The sequence below is a fragment of the Dufourea novaeangliae genome, unplaced genomic scaffold (genome assembly GCF_001272555.1).
Source record: "Dufourea novaeangliae isolate 0120121106 unplaced genomic scaffold, ASM127255v1 scaffold162, whole genome shotgun sequence".
NCBI classification, from domain to species: domain Eukaryota; kingdom Metazoa; phylum Arthropoda; class Insecta; order Hymenoptera; family Halictidae; genus Dufourea; species Dufourea novaeangliae.
The window spans coordinates 2,184,587-2,208,496 of record NW_015374046.1 but is presented as its reverse complement, the minus strand read 5'-3'; the positions used below and the strand labels follow the sequence as shown (position 1 = coordinate 2,208,496).

At 30.5% G+C, this 23,910-nt stretch overlaps 2 protein-coding genes across 3 annotated transcripts in view; both read left to right on the top strand.

Moving 5' to 3' along the window:
* The first annotated feature begins 1,002 nt into the window (after window positions 1–1,002).
* LOC107189685 lies at window positions 1,003–12,635 on the top strand. The gene is made up of 10 exons (XM_015578269.1): window positions 1,003–1,087; window positions 1,818–2,032; window positions 4,525–4,744; window positions 5,722–5,870; window positions 8,027–8,413; window positions 9,345–9,352; window positions 9,438–9,569; window positions 10,219–10,499; window positions 11,496–11,749; window positions 12,486–12,635. Exons 1-10 carry the CDS (start codon window positions 1,003–1,005, stop codon window positions 12,633–12,635), a joined length of 1,881 nt encoding a protein of 626 aa, XP_015433755.1.
* Window positions 12,636–14,606: 1,971 nt separating this feature from the next.
* Window positions 14,607–23,910, top strand: part of LOC107189697 (dnaJ homolog subfamily C member 5-like) — a 29,255-nt gene continuing 19,951 nt past the window's right edge. For both annotated transcript variants that reach the window (XM_015578286.1, XM_015578285.1), the window contains exons 1-4: window positions 14,607–14,777; window positions 15,713–15,851; window positions 18,204–18,356; window positions 18,629–18,760. In XM_015578286.1, the coding sequence (XP_015433772.1) occupies window positions 14,758–14,777; window positions 15,713–15,851; window positions 18,204–18,356; window positions 18,629–18,760 (444 nt within the window). In that variant the 5' untranslated portion in view covers window positions 14,607–14,757. The remainder of the gene's footprint in view (window positions 14,778–15,712; window positions 15,852–18,203; window positions 18,357–18,628; window positions 18,761–23,910) is intronic.

Below are 23,910 nucleotides of genomic sequence, written 5' to 3'. Positions count from 1 at the left end.
AGTGCGTCACTAATCTTTCAATAAAATGTCGTCGAACAAAATGGAAATGACTTTTTTGGCTTTCTCTTCTGCTATTATTGAATAACGTCGAGAGTGACCAGTCAGGAAAGTTAACTGCTACAGCATTTCTTTACTTTTTTAAATAAATCATTTCTCTCTAATGGAATATCTTATTCGTGGTTAAACGTGGAGATTCCCAGCAAAATATTCGGCTGACTGTTATTGAGTATTCCACGCAGAGAAAATCAACATTTGTACGTTCTTAAATGAATTCTCCGAATATCCTTTTTTTTTCTTCTCTCTTTGTTAATAAGGAAGTGACATTCGAAAATTCGTGAATACGTATTAATGTCCTTGCTTTTTCATACCATCAACACTCCATTTAAGTAGTCTGCACGTATTATTAAAGGCATTAGCCTGTTCGCAACAAGTTTTGAAAACAGTGAGGAGATATACATATATTCATAAATTTATTATGGACAAACATTCAAGTAAACTACAATTAAAGTAAGAAGTTAATATAAATTTTAGAGGCTATATGTATACAGAGTGTTCCGCAATTTGTAATGCAATAAGGAGGTGATTTTACGTACAAAGCTAAATTAAAAGGGTACAATAAAATTGTTTGTACAAACATTTGTTTTTGGGAAAATTGAAATTTGTATCATTTTTTCCTTGGTTATACTGTTAATTCCGGGACGTTTTATATACTTTTGTACACTCCCATGTATAAGTATTAGGATACTTGTTTTGTTCGTAGAAAATGTAAAATTTAACACCGATATTATATTTTGCGCTGTTCACATGATCTCATATTAGTTATATACATTATGATCTCACTTAATCTTAAAATGTTGATTTTAAAACCGTAATTAAAAATGCTTCATTAGATTTACTTTACAATTGATAAGCGTTCTCATACTAACTGCAGACTGTGTAAAATACATTTTTCAAAGCAAAATATAATTTGTTGCAGATGTATACGATAGAAGTATGAAAAAGATGCTCGTCAGTCTATTAATATTAATTGTTACAATTTTTTCAACAAATGGGTATCCATCGAATCCAGCTGAATACGAACAAATAGGTTTGTATGTCTTTTATCTTATATAAGGCATGTATTCCGAATATGTTGTGATTTGGTATCTCATTATTATTTTTTATTTCCAATTAATTAAGTAAAAGTAACCCAATTTGAAGCCACCCCTTCGTCAGTATATTCAACCTGTACAAATAGAAGGAAAATGTTATATAAACGTTGATCCAAAATTAATAACTAAAAAGTTATAACAAATATATTATATTGGTACAAGTTTTCAATAACAGATTTTATGATTAATGTTATGATAAATACACAAATAAGAGTTTTTCTTATTCTTAACAGTTCTGTTCTTCCATCCATTGATCGTGTCGGTGATACTTGTTTGTTCTCTTCCACGAAAATTTATTTCAACTCGTCAATGAAAATGTGAAAACCTTTAAATATAATAACAACATAGAAATTTTTCAATACTTTTATTACTAGTTATAGTTTGAAGAAATTTGAAGAATAATTTTATTAAAACTCTGTAGGACTGAACTATATTGTAATATACGATGTGTTCCAAATTTCCACAATTATAATCATTTTTGAAAATTTCTTCGAACAACATCTAAACAGTAATAGGAAGTGTTAAAAATTTATTTATTATTACATTTAACTGTATTTTGCGTTTACAGCGATTAAATATAAATATTTATTATTGACGCAAGTTAATATAGAAATGAGTTCGAATTTTGAAACCATTGCTAAGTGTATTTTTGTTTGATTTTAATAGTAATTCCAGTCCATGAACAACAACAATTCGTTCAACAAACAATTCCTGTAGATTATTTCGATGTCGGTGACAGAGAATCAACAATACTATTGGAAGATACAGCAGACTTTACTATTTCCTGCTTAGGGCAGAACAGAATTTGTATTAAAAAGAGCGATTGTGTCAACGGCTACATTCACCTCGCTGATAATGTGACTGACTATTCAGCGTACACGGTAAAAATGTTCACTCCTGTTTCTAATTAAATTATGCTTATAACGAATTACACATTAATGATATTATCCACTAATATTATTATTATTATTAATACATACATTTATTACATACATATTATATCATTAAAAATATGTGCAATATTTTTATAGATGTGCTATGATTATTTGCCGATTTTTCCTTTTTCTTTTATTGGTTCAATTTGATACGTATTTCAACAAAGGACAAGTTAAATAAACTGGTTAATTTACGTTGGTTATATTTACGAATAAGCATGGGCGTAGTCAGGGGGCAGGGAGGGGGTCTTCCCAGAATTACAAAATTTTTGCGTAATATTTAATGTTGCAGTATAATTTGAAGCACGACCGACAGCTTCTATTGACAAAACGTATACATATTCTACGATTTATGACTTTAAAAAGAAAATAAAGTGTGTCTGGCTACGTACAGCCTTTTTCACTGTGGCAGTCGATGTGTTAATGTTTTTGCCCCCCACCCGACTGATAACCTGGCTACACCCATGCGAATAAGTCATAAAGTCATAATTACTATTCCCACTATGAAATCAATGTAACTTTAGATAAGTAGTTTTAATCAATTTCTTTCAAGTGAGAACTAACCTTTATCGATTTAGTGCTTAAATAAAAAATAAAAATTCATAGACACTATACTTTTGTCATAAATTCTTAAACAGTTTAATCTATTTACTGTTGCCTATTGTGAAATGAATTCAATTCTTTTTATCGAATGAATCACTTTTGGTATACTGAAAATAGTACTCCTTTTTTCAAGGTTTTTGCAAGGCGAACTTGATATTTTCCCCAGAATACTACACATTTGAGTTGACATTTATTTAAATCCAAGCAAGATGAATTTAACAGCATGTGACGCAATATTCAAGGTCACATGGAGTCAGAAACGTATCACGTAGCGAGTACATCCTGTGGATTATAAATGTTGCAATTTATTAGGTCTGTCATTTCTTGATCGCGTGACTTTGAACATTATTACGTTACGAGTCATTGAATTCATCTTATTTTCATCTAATAAAATGTCAATAAAACACAACACCAGTCAGAAAATAAATCAATTTAATCCGAAAGTAAAAATGAAGGCGAGAAAATAAATACGTGTCTCTCATTTTATAAACACTATAATGCAAAATGAAAAAGTTCGGAAGTAATTTTTGAATAATAAGGCAATGATTAAATTTTTAGTATCTTTTTTAGTATACGTTGAGGAAACTGTATGCTGTCTTAAACTTGTATTGTACAGGACATTTTTTAAACTGCAGAGTCAAGAACTGAACGAGTTAATAAAACTCTCTGAAAGAAACAAAAAAGGAGTTAACAAACATAAATCAATGAATTAATAGTTTCTCAGATATTGAATGTTTTATGTGTTGACTTAATAACGTATCGAACTGCTTGTTACAATTTTTTTTTCATTTCTCGGAGTCATAAATTCTGCTACGAGCCACGGACCAGACATGCAGTTTATCAACTTAATGGCATTGCGTAACTTGGTAGCATGGAAAAAAATAAATAGGAAGAAAATTGTAATACGTCAGTTTTTAGAATAAGAATACAACTTTCTCATAGTCTGAATTCGATGACACATAACATGATGATGTTGCGATTACTCTGAATTTCAATATACTCCTTTTTCATTTGTTCTTTAAAGGTTACCTTAATATTTCTCTCAGGTTACACGCTAGTATTATGTTGAATTACAACAGACATAATTTAATAAACATTAAATATGTTAGAAGTAACTGTACCGACTTGCTGTCCATTAGATTGCCATTTATACGTAGTAGATTCAATATCAAACAGTTATCTTTATACACGGTGTTTTAGGTCGAGTAGCACAACTGGGCACGAGGTGATTCTATAAGAAAAAATAAGTCGAAGAAAAGAATAAATTTGTTTCGTTTGAAGTTTTGTTTTCGAGAAAATTGGGTTTAAATAAGTATTTATCCAAATCACGTGCATCTGTGCTGGCAATAAGTAGAAACGATCTGTAATGGACAGACGCATTAGTCAAGTCCTATTCTACTGCCCGTGTATCGAACAAATTTTATTTACCATACTCATTAGCCGACTATACGGAGTGGTTCGTTCATACATATTTTGCATTTAAAATATCGCAGTAGATAACTATAGTGTGCATATTATGATTAATGAAACACTTTCCTCAAGGACATTGTTTTCGAAATAAGGTTATCGACGCTTGCAAGACAAATTCAGCAAACAAATAAATTTGTAATTTGCACAATAATTCTGTGCATCCTTTCCAACTGCACAATTCCAGGTGACACATTTTGTCCTACTGGTAAAAACAACGGCGATATTTTAGGTGTCAGAGATAAACGGACCACCCTATATAATAACAAAATATAAAGAATATTTTATTTACCGTTAAGTGTCACTGGTTTGAGTTACAATATCGATAGTATTAATGTTTACAAATTTACAATTTTTATTCAAAACAGGAACAAGAGTGCAAAGTTCGCTATGAAGCTTGCTGCACGGTTGTGGTAGAATTTCAAGCCGCATCCCCAGAGATCGAAGCATCCGACACAGATATTGCAGCCGCTGCACATGACGATGGTCAAGCTGCAGAAAGTCATTACGGTACATCAGAAGTTTTTGGTGAATCGGGGAATACGCAAGTGACTCAAAATGAAGATATCGCCGAGCAGATTGCTACAAGTACAATTATTTATTTTTTACTTACTCTTAAGTTCTGGAATAAATAGGAGTGCAGAAGATGCACAGCTCCTCCGAAACAATACGATAATTTTCACAAAAATTATTAATAATACCAGCGATATTCGTTTTTTAGTGTATCTGAGATTATTCGAACTCTTTCTGGGAATTATTTCCTTTAATTTTGTTCGGTTAATGGAACTAGAACAAAATAGAAAATCAATGAAGGAATCGAATTCTATTTCTCTGTTTGTAGACATACAGATTACCGTCCATAAATGTCTAGACGCTGTACAATGTCGTTATTAGAATGTTACCAAGACTATCATTACTGCCGCTATTTACTGAATTAAATAGCTTTCTTTGGATAATTTCACCACATTACTAGGCTCTCCTATCGTTAATTCTTGTTTAGAACTCGAGTTCGCAATCTCTTGCACTGTTAAATTTAAACTAATTCTAATCAAATGTTTGCATCGTCTTACTGACGATCAGTAACGTTTACGTGAGATACTTTGTATTCACAAAATAATTGTTTCGACGAAATGATACAAGTTATTGGACTGCTTTGTTTTGGAATTCAAATATTATTTTGATATTTATTAAATCCAGACGAAATAATGTACCATCGCGAAGTCAGAATTGGGCAGAATTTATTCAAATAATACATATTGAGTTAAACACATATACATTCTAAGCTCTGAACGGTTAATGAGATTAAATAATTGTTCGCCAAATCTATTATATTGTTATAACAATTAGAATTTCCACATTTAAACGATTAAAAATGACGAAGTGTTTTTTTATCTTTTATTCGCTATTCGAAACTCTTTATCTAGATAATGAATTTGCCCATTTCTGTGCAAAATATACAGAATTAATACAACGTTACATAAAACAATTTATTAAAAACATCGATGTATGTTTCTATCAACATTTCTCCTTGTGTTGTATTTATAAAAAATTGTTAAAAATTGTAGATACTCAATTTATCCCAACGCACGTGCAGCTTGGATGCGCAGCGGCTCTTCTTTGTGTCGAAGAACGATTTTGTACCGTGGATGGTACAATTAGTCCACAACCAGTTTCTTTGACAAGCAGAGAACTTCTTTATCGTGTACCATTGAGCGTAAGTAACTAATAGAAAATTAGAGATCATTAATTCGTATTAAACCTTACGATACTATCGATTTGTAAATCGGTTCAAATTTGCAAATTAATCTGAAACGCGTGTATTCGTTATGGCAGTTAGTAGAAACGGAATGCAGTAGTCAGACGCGCTAGCAAAGTCCTATTAAATTTTACGCGTATCCAGCAGATATTCAAATTCGCTTATCTTGAAAATGAAGGCTGAAATGAAAAAATGTTATTCTTTCTTTTCGACTTATTTTTGAACGTGCAATCATCATCCGGCCGGTTGGACTACGGTTTTCGGGGCACTCTGCATTATATTTGTTTTTTTTTTATGAGAAAAATATATTATCAAATATTAGTGTTATATTTCTTCCTTAGTTATAGCTAATTAATTCGAATGTAAGTGAGATAAATTGAAATGTATTCTTCCGATTATAATAATAGATTAATGAAGAAAAACTGAATTAACGTATCATTAATTGAAACATCAAAAGGATGATTTCAAGTAAAATATATCTATATAGCTTTACAGCAGAATAATCGATAAAATTCTGTCGGTATGTAACTATAGACGGTAAAAATTTTTTATTCTCATAACGCGTTCAAATACGAATTTAAATTTACCTTTAAAATTAACAATGTTTTGATATCATTTACATAAACAGGTGTTCTCAACCTGTCATGCTAATTTACTAATGTTTTAATAAACACATGCAGGCTACTTTAATCGAAATTTATCACGTTTTATTTTAACATTAATAAAACTAACGAATAATTATTCTAATAGAATGTTCTCAAGATACACGTACACTATTCGTTACATGAAAAAATGTTTAAGGCACACCTTTTCAAGGCTATTTCGAGTATTTTGCACGGAACGACGTATATATTTTTATAAAAATTCAATGAAATTCAATCTGTATGTTTTGTTCAACAATACATTCAAAAGGTTGTATACAAACAATATGGAAATAATTATAATTGTACAATATGCCAGCTTTAAAACCAAACTAATTTTACATAAAATTTCTTTGTGGTTCAACTAATAGTTTACAAGCAATTTGTAATCAATTAATTCCTAATGTGCTGAGTGTCTCGGTCATAATGCACATCAAAATTATTTTCACTGGTAGGTATTAAACATAAGAAAAAATGACTGACAGGAGTTTATATGGTTGCAAAGCGTGCATCTGGTGATAACAAAGAAAGTCCCCCGAGGTTGTGTTGGAAGTTATTTCAAGGTTGTTAACATTTTTTTGCATATTACATTTTGTTTCTTGCAATACAACGTTGTAGCTAACATCAAGATGAGTTCAACGACCTATGACATTACGACTTTGAAATGACCTTAAACAGTACGATATCGATTGAATCATTTCTGGATTCCCAACTAAAATTAATTAGTAACAACATTCGTTCGTCGAATATTGCCCGTTTTCATTGCTTTTCGACACGCTGATGAAGCCACTATCAATAGTTTGCATGTTTTGCTTTGTTTTATGGATTCTGGTGGATTACAATGTTTCCAGTACAATACGAAATTCTGCAAGATCATTACAAAGGCACTTCGTCTGATTAGCTTGAAAGTCTAGAGCTGAGAAAATGTATCATTAAAGCCAAGAAGAAGAAAATAAATATTCAATCGTTCACTCGTCGTGTGCATCAATGTATTGACATAGGGCGGGCCAGCAATCCGAAACTTAGTGACGTGAACTGATTTATTATTTCTCTCCTGTTTCACAATTTTTACATTGTCCTGTTTTAAACACATTTTTTTCTATTCAAAGTCATTTCAAGGTCATGATGTTAGTGGGCCGTTGAACTTGTCTTGATGTCGGCTACAACGTCACATTACAAAAAGCAGAATTTAATGTGCAAAGAAACGTCGATGACCTCGAAATAACTTTGAAGATGACCTTGGTGGGACCTTTTTTTATCATTAACAGGTGCACGTCTTGACACCATATAAACTCCTTTTCTCCATTTTTTTCTTATTTTCAATACAAGTAGAAATAATTTAAATGATCATTATAAGTGAGACACCCCATATACATATACAACACTTCAGGCACTTGTTGTATCTTTTTGACACTAGACTTTCGAACTGCTTGTTTCCATTCGTCAAATTAATATTGTCGTATTCTCTTACAGCCGTGCAAGAATCCTGAAACCGGAGTAGTCGGCAAATGTTGTCGCGATCCAAATTACGTGGATCCCTGGCCGGCAGGAAATCTTCCTGCGAATTACTCCGGTGGTTTCGATGAAAAAGGTTTTCCAACGTTTTTGAACCTTTCAAAAGTGAAACCTCCGAAAGTGCCTGTGACACCAGTTAAAAAACCTACGAAGCCTAACGTTAAAACACCTACTCGCCCGCCAGTGGAAGAAAAAGGGATACACTCTGACTATACAAACACAGTTACGGAAGTTTTAATCCCCCCGCCTAAGACTACCGATGAAGTTGAACATGTGGTACAGGATACGAACGTTGTCGAAGTGAAAACAAAATGCGGTGTCAGGCACAAGGTAATTGAATCATCGGCTGAACATGACATTTATATATATATATATATATGTATGTATATATTCGTTTAGTTCCTATGTTTTGCGATTTCTCGAAGCTCGTTTTGTTCAATATAAAAGGATTTTTGCGAGTATATCCTAGAACAGTGAATTTTCTAAAATCACAAAATCAAAAAGTATTTCATTCTTAAGTGTACAAGTAACTCAACCACTTGTAATTTCACTGTATTTATAGCTTTTTGAACAATATTTTATTTATACAACAATAATTGAAAAAAATTTTTATTTTACTTAAGAGAAACTGGAAAATAAAGAAAAATCAAAGAATATAACCAAAAAAAATAAGTGCATTAAGACTAGGGAATATATCTTAGGTATACATATACATATACATCTATTCGACACTTTAATTTGAAGGTCTAGAACTTAGGTACTAACTTTTCTCGCGTTTGTCCTTTAAGTTAGCGGTCGTTCCAGTACGAATCTTGGCTTTCGATAAAATTCAATTTACAATACAGGTTCATTTTATCAATTATTTTCAACTCTGTAGTGATATACATTACGAAGGATACAAATGTTAAAAATTAACAATTGATAAGTAATCTGGCAAAGGCTAACATGATAATATAAAGGAAGGTGATTCTACGCGTAAAAAGTACTCGAAAACATTGAATAAAATATGTTCGTATGGAGTTTTGTTTTATGGAAAACAAAAAGTAATACTTCATCTGGTTATAATATTAGATTATACATATATAATAGGCTGTTTTCGATTAATTAGAGTGAACTAGCTTGTCTATTATTCCCTATTTCCATTTGTAATATACAGTTATGTCGGTTTTGTTAAATTATCAATGTCAAATTATTGTGGAAAGAACAATAATACTATTTCACTATCTACTTTTGTAAATATTAATACAACGTGAAGTAGTTGTAATAATTACAAAAGGAGATGCGGTAGAAATACAAAATTTATTCCACATTTTCCACCGTTATTACATATGGAATTATCTTTTTAATTTTTACAGAGTACTGACTCAAGTGAATCGCAGACAGTTTTCGGCGAAATTCCATGGCAAGCTATGGTTTTACATTCAAGAGATCGAAAAATTCTGTGTTCGGGTGCTCTCGTCAGTACACACGATGTGCTAACAGCGGCCAATTGCATTGAAAGGTAAAAGATCATATTATATTCTTATAGCCACAAATGCACAGATTAAAATTTTTCAATATTTACAAGTGAAGTTATCCAGATGTTAAATTAGTTTTGTCAAAATAATGGTTAGAAATAATAGGATTTCATCTTTTAAGAACTGAGGTAAATGTCACTCACCAGGAAAATTCAGTACCGGCCAGAAAAATTGCGTCAAAGTCCGCCATAAGCATCTCTGCAATTGGATATAAATAAATTTCTTTTTACAGTTCTTTAACTTAAAAATTTCGTTTTGATACAAGTAAACAACATAACTGGAAAAGAAACAAAAAAATCCAACGTATTTGTATTTTATAATCCTATAGATTCCTTCATGATTTCTTTCACATGTTTAGCGCACAATAATGTATGACGATGTTATTACTTGGTATGGTGTATCGTGCTCTTTCCTTGTTATCTTTTTCATAATTTCTACACTTCGTTGCGCTTCATGCTGTTTATTGGTATTACTCTTACGTATTACTAATATTATATTACGTTATTTTTTCTCAGCTAAATATTATTTACATCATAATACATACATACTAAAACAATTTGTGTGGAGATGTTTATTTCATTTATTTCAATAACTGGGGCAAGTAATTAGATACATGTTTTTCTGTTTATCAAGTATGCAGCCGAATGATATTTCAATAAAATTAGGAGAATGGAAGCTGGGATACGAGCTAAAACACGAAGAACCCCTTCCATTTGAAATTCTCAATGTATCATACATCCGAATGCATCCGGAATACACGAGAGGGCTCGCAGAACACGATCTCGCAATTTTACACCTCGAAGCACCAGCAACCCTTGACTATCATGTAAATCCCCTCTGTCTACCTCAAACGAATGCAGTAGAAGCAAAGAAGTCATGCATCGCCACAGGTTGGGGGAAGACCATTCTCCAAGGTAAATGAACGTATAAACACACAATTAATATTTAACACTTATATAGAAGGCTAAAATTGACCCCTTGGATGTCTATTTAATTACAAAAAAAAGTCAACAGATTGTATCTACAGATTAATTTATTTCCATAAAATGAGTGGCATAGTATTTAAGATGATTCCAGGCTATTAAAATATATGATATATTCGACATATGAACAAGTAAGTGAAGGTTTAGAGTCGATACGTACTGTCGACCTTTCGTTGGCGATTTGGTCCATGGACGATCAAAAACCAGGCAACCAAACTAGGAGACTCGTAAATTGTCCGTATCGTAGGTACTGTCGAACAGAATGGATGTCTAGGAGATTGTAGTAATTATGAAGTGTCTTTAACAAAAAAAAAAAAAATAAATGTTAGGTACATCACTTATTGCAAGAATGCACAATGAAAGGAATGTTCACTGAATTTTTTGAAGTTATTAAAAAGTATGAAGATAAATTCTTCAACTTCGTGAGAATGTCGGTTAAATCATTTGACGAGCTTTGAAGGTGCCTTCCGCAAATATTTACCAATTATGGATTCTGTTCAAAATTTAACAGAACATTCTTAAAAGCTTCAACTTTCGATTACTACCAAAAAATCGCAAGATGAACGATGAAATTATTGAAAAAGAAACGTTACAAAAATTTCTTTTTAACACAAGCCTTATGGAACTGTAGCAGATAGTGAAAGATTGATCATTTCTTATTTAGCTACAAAAAATGATATTTCTATCAAAAATTAGGTGGTTATAGATTTTTTAAAAAGATATGTTAAGTTAACGATCAAATGAAAGTAAAAATTAAAGTAAATTTGTAAACATTTAAAATAAGCACGATACATCATCTATGTACTTTATAAAGTAGAATTATTCAATAGGTACCATTAAAGAAGCTGATACTTTTACTTACCATAGGAATAAAGCTTAAGAGTGAGAAGTTATATTTATTAATGGAATGCAACTGTTCTAATGTAGCGCATTATGCGGGGGCAATTATGCATGCGGTGGGAATGAGTATACTTTCAACGGACGTATGCAAGAAGCAGTTAACAAGTGAACAAATAAGTCCGGATGTTGCAAACGGAATTATTTGCACTACACCTACGGAAGAAATTAATAATATTTGTGAAGCAGACCTTGGAGGTCCCCTGGCTTGCGTTAACGAACAAGGACAATATGAACTGGCTGGAATTTATAGTCAGGATACAGGATGTCATTCGTCGAATGGGGTAAACATTTTTTATATTATCCCATATTACTCCAATTTGTTTACTACATTACTTTTACACTGTAATAGTAAACGATTATTTCACCTTTATTTTTACTTAATGAATTCTCACAGACACAGCTAATACTGTATGAAGCTCAGGATATCCTAAAATAGTTGTAACTCCTGGAAAGGGGTGATTCCTGGGGTGATTTGAAGCTACTTTTTCCATAGTAAGAAAGTTCTCCGAGGCTTTGTTAACGAGATATTAACGAAAAACCCGGTAGCTAACTGGTCTCGCTAAACCCGGAGCGCTGATTGGTCGGGATTTTTCGTTAATATCTCGTTAACGAAGCCTCAGATTACAATTTTGCTAAGGAAAAAGTTGTTCTAAATCACCCCCGAGTGCCCCACTTCAGAGTCGAGCAACATTTTTGTTACACCCTGTATAAAAAGAACTCATTCTTGTATACGAGTAGTGTTCCAAAGATTACATATAAAATTAATTTGATTCAATTCTGTTAATTTAAAATTTTAGGAATCATCAAAAAAGTTTTGATTGTTATTCTCATTAAATTTTACATATTAATAAGAACTTTTACACCCCCGCCAGAAATGGCCCTGCATATCGGTGTAAATTTGTTCTACTAGAAAAAATTCTATGCATACAGCAATTCCTAAAGAAAACTTTTAATTAAATTCTACTAAATTATATTATGAAATCCTGATGTATATTATACTTTAATTTATTGTTTCAGGTGGTTATTTTTGCTCCATCAGATGAGAAATGGATAAAAGAAAGTATGTTCAGTGAAACATACGAAAAAGATGTAAAGATATCGCAACAAGCTAATGACTACAGAGAAAGTACTTTGTTTGAAGATAATCAGTATCTACCACCAAATTGAAGACCCATGATATAATCTGTTTTCGTTATCTATTTATTACATTTCGATTATTGACAAAACGATTACTTCTAAGAACGATTCTTGGATCGAAACTTCTTTCGTACAATTTTTTTAAGGTAATGATAATAATATACATTTTACAAATATGTTAAAAATTGATCAAATAAACTATATTAAACCAAATAAACTACTCGTTGTAATTAATATTTATTGTGTACATACCCAGATAGCACACGACGTCTAATGACGCCTTGAAGATGGCTTAAAAGCACCTTAGACATAAAATAGCCGTAAAATGGACGTCTTTAAGGCGTCATGTGCAAAGCCAAATTTTGTCCAACGCCTTTATAATTTTACACAGTTCATTTTTTCGTGGTCATCAACAAATGTTAATTTCAGCAAAATTGGTGACTATGGCCGTAATTCCCTGTGCGTTTTGACGTGAATAGCTTGTACTCTGAAAAAGCGAGCTCAGATATACTGGATTCGAACAAGGGATCCGAGCCGAAAACCCGAAAGAACCGAGCGGCTCGAAAGAAATGAACTGCTTGAATAATTTCGAGCGGTTCGAAAGAAGAGTAGCTTGAATTGTTTCGAGCGTCTCGAAACGATCTAGTGGCTGTAACGATCCGAGTAGAAGTAGTACATTTTTCGTGCAGATCGATGTTTTCAAGCAGTTCGATATATTAAATATAATAAATGTTTCGGATATTTTATGGTAGTTTTTTCTAGTGGAACGGGTGTAATAATTAGTAATGAAAGTTTAAAATTTTGATAACGCATATTGAAAGAAGATAGGCAGTAAGAATGATTTTCTCGATTTTTCATGGTAAATAATTATGCATTCCTAATACCTTGCAACAGCTTGGAACATATAGAATAATGTCTCATTAAAGTAACGACCGCAACGCGAGACGTAACACATACAATAATCGTAAAAATCATAAGAATAAATCCGTTGTTAGGTCGTGCTTAATCGCCGAACCGTTACACGATCTTTAGATTTCGAAACCGAAAATAAAGCACACTTTGATTGTTTCGTAATGACTGTATTTACAAGTTGTGTGTTTGTGTGCGTGTGTGTGTGATGTTCACCGGGTGAATTCTGGTTTGAGTCTAATTTTCGTGTGCCGTCGCTTCCTCCAAATTCGCTGAAGGAGTTACCAAAAAACTCGCTTCCTTATTGGTTATGCTCTGAACAGGAAGGCAAATTTCTCGGTTTTCCCAAGTGACGTGGAGGTGGAAAACCTCTCCTTCGGGGCGAAGCGGACGTCAGAAAAATATCGTGCACGTGGTCACGGTGCGAGTTGACCGCGACGTTGTATTGTCTGCGAGTCAGTGCGCCACGGTAAGGCCCGGCGCGGATGGGTCCCAGGTTACCGAACGCATGTGGCGGACTGCAGACCAAATGTTCGTTTCTTTTGTCTATTACTGTCTTTGTATCAACGAAATTGAAATTGCTTGAACGAAGGAAATAAAATAATAAAAAATAACGGTAATGTCAGATTCTAAAGCCGTCGTTTCGGGTCTACGACGGAACATCCGTTTTAGCGAGAAATGAATAATAGCGAAATATAACTACTTTTAAGTAATACCTGGTAATACATATATGTGTAATGAACAAGATGTATCCACAAGTCCACAAGTCATACGATATTAAAGCGCCATACAATTTGAAGTTTCGAGCCATTGAGTCATGGCTTAACTTCACTAATCAGTAAAATAAAAAATAATTAATTCATTAGATGAACAATGAACTTATTCTTTTATTTAATTATCATCGGTTAAACGTGGATCTTACAAAGTTTCATTAAAACAAGCTCGTGTGCTAGGTTTTATAGATATAATCTGTTTGTGTAATAAGTTTTAAGCTTCGTTCATGTGTTCTTAGGTCTGTATTTCAGTAGCGCCAGTTTGGTGCAATCGTGTCCACTTTTAGCACTAAAATATTGATTCCCCTCCTCTGCTATCACCCGAAAGGATATCTGTTCAAAAAGTTGCGTGCATTTAATGACAAAAATAATGTACCTGTAGTAAGACGACGAACATTCGAAATACTTTTTAAACTTCTAATTCTACTTTACATTTCGTATTAATCGAAAGACGACATTTCCATTGAAACATGGATGGAAGGAAATTGTCGTGAGTATTACACTACCACTATTTGAATATTTTTAATGAACAGATCATTGTGATTTTTTAGAATATCCATTGTTTTATCTTAACAATGATTAGAACACATTTTCTCGTAAAAGTTAACATACATATTCTAAATATTAAAAAATTTTACAAATGCGAACAAATGATAGGTTAAACTTTCCCATTTGGTCTTTTTTCATTTATTTCCGTATTTTTATTACAATTTACTGTCCAACTTTGAAAAATGTAAAAAATATCGAGTTTGACAATTTGTGAGATATGTTTTCAAAGTAGAAATTTTTTGCATATTAGGTTAGTTCATTGGCTTGCAAATACTATTTTAACACGAGTCTAACGACTGTTAGGCTTATTTAATAAACATTTATGAAATGTAATTAATACTTTATCATTGTTTTCTTTGTTTTTAAAAGAGTATTCATGAGTTTTAATGCTTGAAATTGTAATATGTCTTTTTATTAGCTTGTGAATTATACTGTAGATTACAGCATATTAAATATTTAAATGTTCAAGGAAGACATACAGTTATTAAGAGATCATCGAAATGCATGTCAGTTTATTTTAACATACTCAAATTTGGAATATTTTTATTTTTGCCTATTCCTTCTTTATTGGCAAACAATTTTAAATAAGAATACAAGTTGAGACATATAAAGTTGTTTTATACATTTTTTATAAATAGGTGTCTTAAGAATATTAAATTTTATATTTCATTATGGTATAGTAATATTATTTTTAAAATAATTAAATTTATATTACATATAATGTAAATATATAGACTATTATAAAAATTATGTAATGGATGTTACAAAATATGATTCTATTGTAAAAATGTATGCAGATATAATAAAGTAAAATAGTAACACATATATGATATATTTAATACATTTATTAAGTTAGATATGTTTTACTTGTTTTAGAACGGCAGGGGATTCCCTATACCAGATTTTAGAGATTCCAAGTACTGCCACACCTGAAGAAATTAGAAAGACTTATAGAAAATTAGCATTAAAATATCATCCTGATAAAAATCCAAATAATCCAGAAGCTGCAGAGAAGGTAAATTATTTGTAGTTAATTATTTTATGTCTTCAATGTTTATATTAGAGAGTAACAGTATATCGAGGGAATGAACTTAGTTGTGCCATAAGTTATTAACTTGATTTTTAAATCTGATGGTCAACAGTAGGATATCATAGTAATTCAAAACTGACATCTTACTTAACATTGTACAAAACATTCCTTCTTAGAATTAGCCTTTCTGTGTAAAATGTACCTTATTAAAACTGAAGTAACAATTCTTTTATCATAAGAAGTTTCTGAGAAATGTAAAAATTATATAATTTTTTATTTATGCATTAATTAATAAGACATAATTACACATAATCTTTAATTTAAAGATCTATATTTTTTTGCAAGTAAATATCCCAGAGTAGTGCACTGATCTACAATATAAATGAGTTTATGGCTTAGTTTAGTAGACAAATTTGTGGTAAAGTATCAAATGGATTGCAAGAGTGGTATTACTATAAATAATTTGAAATTTTTATTTTATTTTGACAACACAAGATGTTAATGATTCTATAAGGTATACATTTTCGTTTTTTATTTGTAAATATATCATCTGGTATACTAATGTTGGTTGGGACTGTAATCTAATTTCTCAGAGACATAAAAAGAAGTGTTTAAGATGTTCCTACGTTCAAGGACTGTAGCGGTCGGGACTGCAAAAGAAGTTTCTGTTTATATCACTGGGTTTACAACCACATTTTATATAGACACTGTTATATCCTAATATACCTATTAAAGCATTTATTACATTTTATTTCATTTGTAGGTATGCATTTATTCATATTCAGTTTTATAGTCCATGGAACTGTATTGTAAGGTCATAAATTAAAGTGTTAATCGGCGACACAGATTGATGTGACCGCACTCAGGGCCGTGCGAGTCTTATAAAAGTATCGTGAATGTCAGGCTACAAAAGTCATATGTGAATTGATATTTAAAATTTCTACTTATAGTGTGTCACTAAAACTGTACAGTATTACGTCCCCATCGCCCTGTGCTCGATAACAATTGCCATATTTTAATTTCTTAACAAAACTCTGTCCTTTCAGTAACAAGTAATTCAGTTTCTTTTATGAATTTTATGTACTTAAAATAACTTATAAAAATAGCTGTTATCATTGTAGGTGTGGTTTTTCAGAGTACGTTCATTCAGTAATATATATTTTATTGAATTCCCTCAATGAAAGTGTAAGATGAAAGTATCAGTGAGTCATACTGAAATTTGCTCCAGATTAAATAAGATTTACCTGAGAGCAGGATTAAACGTAAACCATGCAATGGTTAACACTATATTTGTAAATTTGAACAAAATTCATGTTGAACTGTAATGTTATTAATTCATTCATTAAGAAATTAGACAGATGTAAAGCTAGAATTTTGAATTTTATTATTTATCCTTTAACGCCCAGGCCTCTAAATCGTTATTTCAGAATTATGAGACTGTATATGTTGTATCATGTTATTTTGAGGACAAAAATATGGATATTGAGCCTGCCTATTTTTTTATTTTTCATATTTTTTAAAATTTATTTTTGGAGAGAATATTTGGCTTATCCAACCAAAAACACTGAAATCTACTTTATTTTCAGTGAAATTTTGGATTCTTGCTGACAAATGTTAGATATTAACCGACAATAGAATTGGACACACTTTTAAAATTAGTGTTGTACTGGTGTTGCACTTGTAATGTTTTATTAAGAAATTATGATTAAATATAATCTTCATATTTACTTTAATAATTATTGCTCTTCTGAATTTTATGTGAACTTAATTCTATTGAAGTATGCACTATTATTTTAACGTTGCTGCTTATGTCAAGAAACTGTTAACCATTTGGGAGGTGTTTTATAAGTCATATCTTACCTCAGTGATCATAACAAATAATCCACGGTGTAATGATAAGTTAGTAGGCTTTGTTATAAATAATATTACAGGTCTCAGAGTTTATTGTATCAGGTGTAAGATGTTTATATTGAAATTTGTTATTATGTATAGATTGCAAAATACATGTAATATCCAATGTTCAATTAAGTGCAATTTACATTGTTGGAAAAATATTAAAATAATGATTAATGAAGAATGTTTGAAAAATGGAGATATTTATTTCAAGAAATATAGATCTATAGATTAATATAAATACATAATGTCTAATGCATACTTCCTTTTTGAATAGAAAGTACCTATTACAACACTCTAATGCAGAAAAATGTTGATCTTTTTACATTATGGTTTCATAATAAATAGATTCTTTGAAGGGACAGATAAAATAATTTTTAATCAGCATGATTTTTGAACATTTTTTATATACATAAGTTTTAAATGAATGATACTGTGTTTCAGTTTAAAGAAATAAACAGAGCACATGCTATATTAACAGATTTGACAAAACGTAACATATATGATAATTATGGGTCTCTTGGATTATACGTGGCTGAGCAATTTGGGGAAGAAAATGTTAATACCTACTTTGTTCTTACTTCTGGTTGGAGTAAGGTAAGTTTCTAGTAATCTTTATATTTTTGCTTAAATTAATAATAAGATAAAACTATTTTATAAATAATATTAGTATCATATAACAGGATTATTTTTTTGTTAATATTTATTCTAAACTTATTATTAGTTAAAGAAGCTATTTAATTTTTAAATTTTCATTAAATATCTTAAATGTTAATCTTTTAAAATTTATTTTTAATACATTGTTTTGCATAGAAGGCATTGAAAAATATTAAGAATGGTGTACATACAGAAAATATTATTATTTGCAGGCATTCTTTGTACTTTGTAGTGTGATGACTGCGTGTTACTGTTGCTGTTGTTGCTGTTGTTGCTGTAACTTTTTCTGCGGCAGGTGCAAACCAACACCACCAGAGGACAGTGGAGTGTACCATAATCTACAGGTAAACTTCTCATCTTATTATTTAATTAAAGGGTAAACAACTATAGACTGAGTTTAATTTAATCAAAGGTATGAAATTACACAAGTTATATGAGATATTTTTTATTTACATGTAATTATCAAGAACCTACTTTTCATAGTACTTAATATACTGTTTTTTTTTAAGACAAAATATTTCGGAAATTTTTAAAACATGTAAAAGCATTAGGAAAAGAAAGTTTGAAATCTTCAAGATTAATTATGTATGCTGGTTTGAATTTTCGAATGGTAGATTTGTTATAACAATTAATATTATTATCAAACTTTTTAGTTATTAGATGTATTTTAGTACAAATTCTATTAACGTTTACTACGTAAACATAATTAAATTCACAGGACACTGTGTTTATTTATTGACATAATACAACTTATATAAATTTTGTTAATTTTTGTTTTTATATTAGTTCAAGTAAAAATTTAAGTTGAATATGTATATCTCTATTCAGTGCATACATATAAACCTAAATTTGTCTTCAGATAAATTTTTTCTTTCCTTTATTATACATAGGATCTTTAAAATGCTTTTGATTTTAATTTAACCGTTTCTCAAAAGTCTTGTGACATTTTTATAAACATCTATTTTAAATGCAAACTATAGTTCACATTCTTATTTTAATTTGCTATGGTTTGTAAAGCTGCAGTAATCTCGTTTAATTCTAGAGAAACATTAGATTAACAAAAGTGAATATAGTCAGGAAAAATAATGTTTGTAATTAATATCAAATTACCCTAATCCTATAGAAATATTAAACAAATTCAATATTACAAATCTATGCTTGCTACAGAGTTTATGTATTCTGTGAAGATTTAAAAAAATTAGATTTGTAACAGAATGAAGCTTGCACATGTAATGTTGCATATTTGATCCAAGTAAATATTGTTTAACGTGTAGGTCAGACTTTTGAAGTCTTAAGTTGCTAGGAATTGAAAGATTCTTTAAAACTTAAACGACGTTTTTGTGTAGATACAGTGCACAAAGTTACATTAAAAAATTGAAATATTATGCAACAGTAAAAAGTGCATGATGGGAAATCTTATATTAAATTCAGTACCAAATGATAATAGGCAATATTCAGTGGTTTGTTTATTAAAGGTATTATATCTGTAGTCATTGAAACTACAATCAAAATGTTGAAGTGGAATTTTAATGAAACATAAAATATTAATATAAATTCAGAATAAATAGTTATAAATTTATAAATGAAACCAATTAGATTTAATAATTTTAACTAATAATTTTAATCAAAGTGGTAATTGACATCTATACGTGCATAAAATGGATTTTTCAAATTTTTAACCAGTCTAATTTAGGAAAGAGTTAAATGTATATTTCGAAATCCTTGAGCACATAGATCTATTTTTTAAATATTTAAGTTCATGTATTTTACAATCATAATTATCTAGATAATCAACACTTCCTTAAGGTAATATCAGTTAGGTTTAATGACATTAAAAGCTTTTATTGTACGAGTAAGATTTAATTATACGTTTGACAAGCTTGGGCAAGATATTTCTCTTAATTTTTTGTTACGTCCGAATTTTTAGTAAATTTATAATTATTTGTCCAGTCCATTGTTTACTCTGCAGTAGCAGTAGTAGTGGTATTAATGTATTTGGTGGTATTAGTTTTTGTTAAAGTTATTATTGTTAAATGGTAAGCTTCAAAATGAACTTAAGTTGCACCAAATCTTATTTATAATTTTCCTTAATAATTGTGAATTATTTCTTTCTTGATTCATTTTTTATGTGTGCACTAAATGTGAGTTCAAGGTAAAGTTATGTAACAGAGCAATTTTGTTTCAATTTGATCACTTGCATGTAATGTTACTGTAATGTTCTGCACACATTCAGAATTAAAATTGAATGTAAATGCACCTTCCTCCTTTTTTTGGTAAGAATTTTATACGTTTTATGATTATTGATTGTAACATTTATTCAGTTCTTTAGTCTTATTGTAATTTTTTTTAAAGTATATTATAACAATAATGGACAAAACTATAAGCGATAAATTGAAATTATGAAGAATTTTGTTTTCTGATAAATTTTCTTATACAATAATACAATTATAATATGTAATACATACGATGTATTGAGATATATAATAATTAATAAGAAAACGTATTTGGATGGTAATATTTAGGAATTTTCACGAAAATTGTAATCACGTTTTTTAACTGTTATATCTATAAACAATTATTTTACAAGAATACAGTTGCTCCATCAGCATTTCTCGCTAATTGTTATAAATCTTTAATAGTAATAACAATAACAAAATGACAAAATCCTAAGCGATATTAAGATAGAATAGTGTAAAACAAAGAATGATTTAATGGCGCAAAAAACGATAGGTATTAATATATGCGGATGCAAAGAATGAATGATTTTTTACGACTGGTAGTAGGGTATCCGGTCATTAGACGTCATAAAGATTGTGTACATATGTGTAGGTGTTCGCAAAAAATAGGGAAATTGTAAGCTCAACTCAACAGAACTGAATTTCAATAACTGAATAGGAAGTGTCACTTATGTGGTATGTCATAAGTACCAAAATTAATTCTTCAAAGAGGGATGCCGTATACAATTCTATGTCCTCCCTGAGCTCATACTCGTATACTCCTGTATTTCAGTACCCTTGTACCCGTGTATCAAAAACTACACGGACTGAAACACGGGTATATTAATTACACGTGTACACGTGTAATCGAGATGTCTAGTCAAACGACATGATTTCAAGAAAATCGCAGTTAGTCATTTTTTACACATAGGGTGTTAAAAATACAGATTCAAAATTTTATATTATTATATACATAATATATTATTATATAGTTTATTATGTGGTATTCTATTCACACAATCGATCCAATAACATAGTTTTTTCGCTTCAATCTCATCTTCGAAACACGTGGCCAGTCACGAGACTGGAAAACGTTTTCAGTCGTCTACCACTCGAAAATTCCGCCAGGTATTAAAAAGCGAGCACAAAGTATATATTAAGTATAGGAAGTATAGATTAAGTATAGGAACAATACGATATTCCATATATGAATGGTAGTGTAGAAATTAAGTTGTTAAGCGTTAACAAATTCTTCAGCGGTATCGTAGAAAGCAAACACTTGAAACTTATCAACAATCTTATAGGTAAGAGTAAAAAGTATATGTTTAATCCAAGTAATTATATCATGAGTGTAGATCCCGTATAAATTGTGCTCCCACTTCAGAACGCGTAAAGTGTACTTGAGCACCAACATTTTTTCCCCTAATCATGGCATAACATGCACCACTGCCAGATAAATTCTCCCTCACTGCCCAATATTGACCTTACTTTAAAAAAAAGAAGCTTTCTTATACAGGGTGGGGCAATAACTATGCCCACTTTGAATATTGCCGTTATTTGTAATAATATGAAAAAATGTTATATACAAAACTTATACAGTATAGAGGGGGGCATATTGTGACACAAATATTTTCTGCGTGGGTGAAGGCATAGAGGAGATTTCAAGGTCATCTCTATTTTTTTTAATGGAATGCTATGTTTTTTTTATCGCAATGTGATAGTCGGTGTTGAGACGATTTCAGCGAGCTATCATTGAAGGTCATGCAAGGTCAAATGTGGTAGAAAAATAAACTTTCTTATATTACAGGAGATGCTCCAAGTGGTGATCGTTTGCGTCAATGCAAAGTTGCAATCTTCGTTCGAATCTCCTTTAATATAAGAAAGTTTATTTTACTACCACATTTGACCTTGCATGAGCTTCAATGATAGCTCGCTGAAATCGTCTCAACACCGACTATCACATCGCCATAAAAAAACATAGCATTCCATTAAAAAAAATAGAGATGACCTTGAAATCTCCTCTATGCCTTCACCCACGCAGAAAATGTTTGTGTCACAATATGCTCCACTCTATACCGTGTAAGTTTTGTATATAACAATTTGTCATATTATTACAAATAACGGCAATATTCAAAGTAGACATAGTTATTGCCCCACCCTGTATACACTACTGCCGTTCATAACAATTAGGGCACCTGATATGTACGAAGAAAATGTTATAATTTCATAAAAATGATATATTTCGGGCTATAATTATCACTTTATATTAGCATAAGTATTGTCTATCAAGCTTTACTATCCCCTAAACAATATTTATTTCAGATCTTCAATAATTTTGTAATGCTTTATTCCACTACATATTTCATGAGTGTTCTAATACTTATGAAAGAAAGTGTATGTATGTTTCAAGATACATCAACGTATTGGGTATTACTATATTCAGCACGACTGTGAATTATAATTAAACAGCTTGATTTCATCGAAATGTTTTTGTAATGCTGCTAAAAAAATTTTCTATTTTAATTTCTTCATCTGATACATTTGTATGTTTTACGTAACAGATATTGATACAGTAGGTAAATACATTGCATTGTTATATTATACTGAAATGGTCATTAATGAATCATTCTATTTATATGGTGTTCTGTTACTTATGCAAACGTAATCTGATAATGTTTCATGTGGTCTTGAATATGATGATACTGAACATATAAGTATTTATCAAATATCGAAACATCTTTCTCAATGTTTCCTATTTTAATGTGTTAACGCCGAGAACATTACCTTTAATAGTTATAAAGCAGTACATAATATGAAATCCGTCTACAAAATGGTATTATCTGACAAGTATTTATAATTTTGAAATTGGTTGTAAAAATTGTTCAAATTTATTTGTGACTGAAATATTCGGATATTTTTTATAATTTGTCATATAATTATTGTGGTTTTTAACATACTTCGCTTTAAAAATTGGAATTAAGAAAAAAGCAATCATAAAAAAATGCAAATTAGCCATCAATGTACGTGTATTATACTACTTTGCGATTTAAGCTGCTGCTTTAGTTATATAAACAATCAGATTTTTGGGACTCTATTTTCTACTAGTGTAATTGTTAATTATAGAGTATTGGCGATTCGGGCAGTGTCACGATGACCAAATGTCAAATCATTTTAATCTATGATCAAATTTTAGACGTATATTTATGAAATTAATATCGTATTAGTAAATTTTCTCTTAAACCCTTAGTTTTTGAAATAAATTGAAAAATATCAGCAAA

Coding starts and splice junctions, on each gene's coding strand:
- LOC107189685 (XM_015578269.1), top strand. CDS start 1,003: ATGCTCGTCAGTCTATTAATATTAATTGTTACAATTTTTTCAACAAAT. Junction 2,033..4,524: donor CTGACTATTCAGCGTACACG/GTAAAAATGTTC, acceptor TATTCAAAACAG/GAACAAGAGTGCAAAGTTCG. Junction 4,745..5,721: donor CGCCGAGCAGATTGCTACAA/GTACAATTATTT, acceptor TAAAAATTGTAG/ATACTCAATTTATCCCAACG.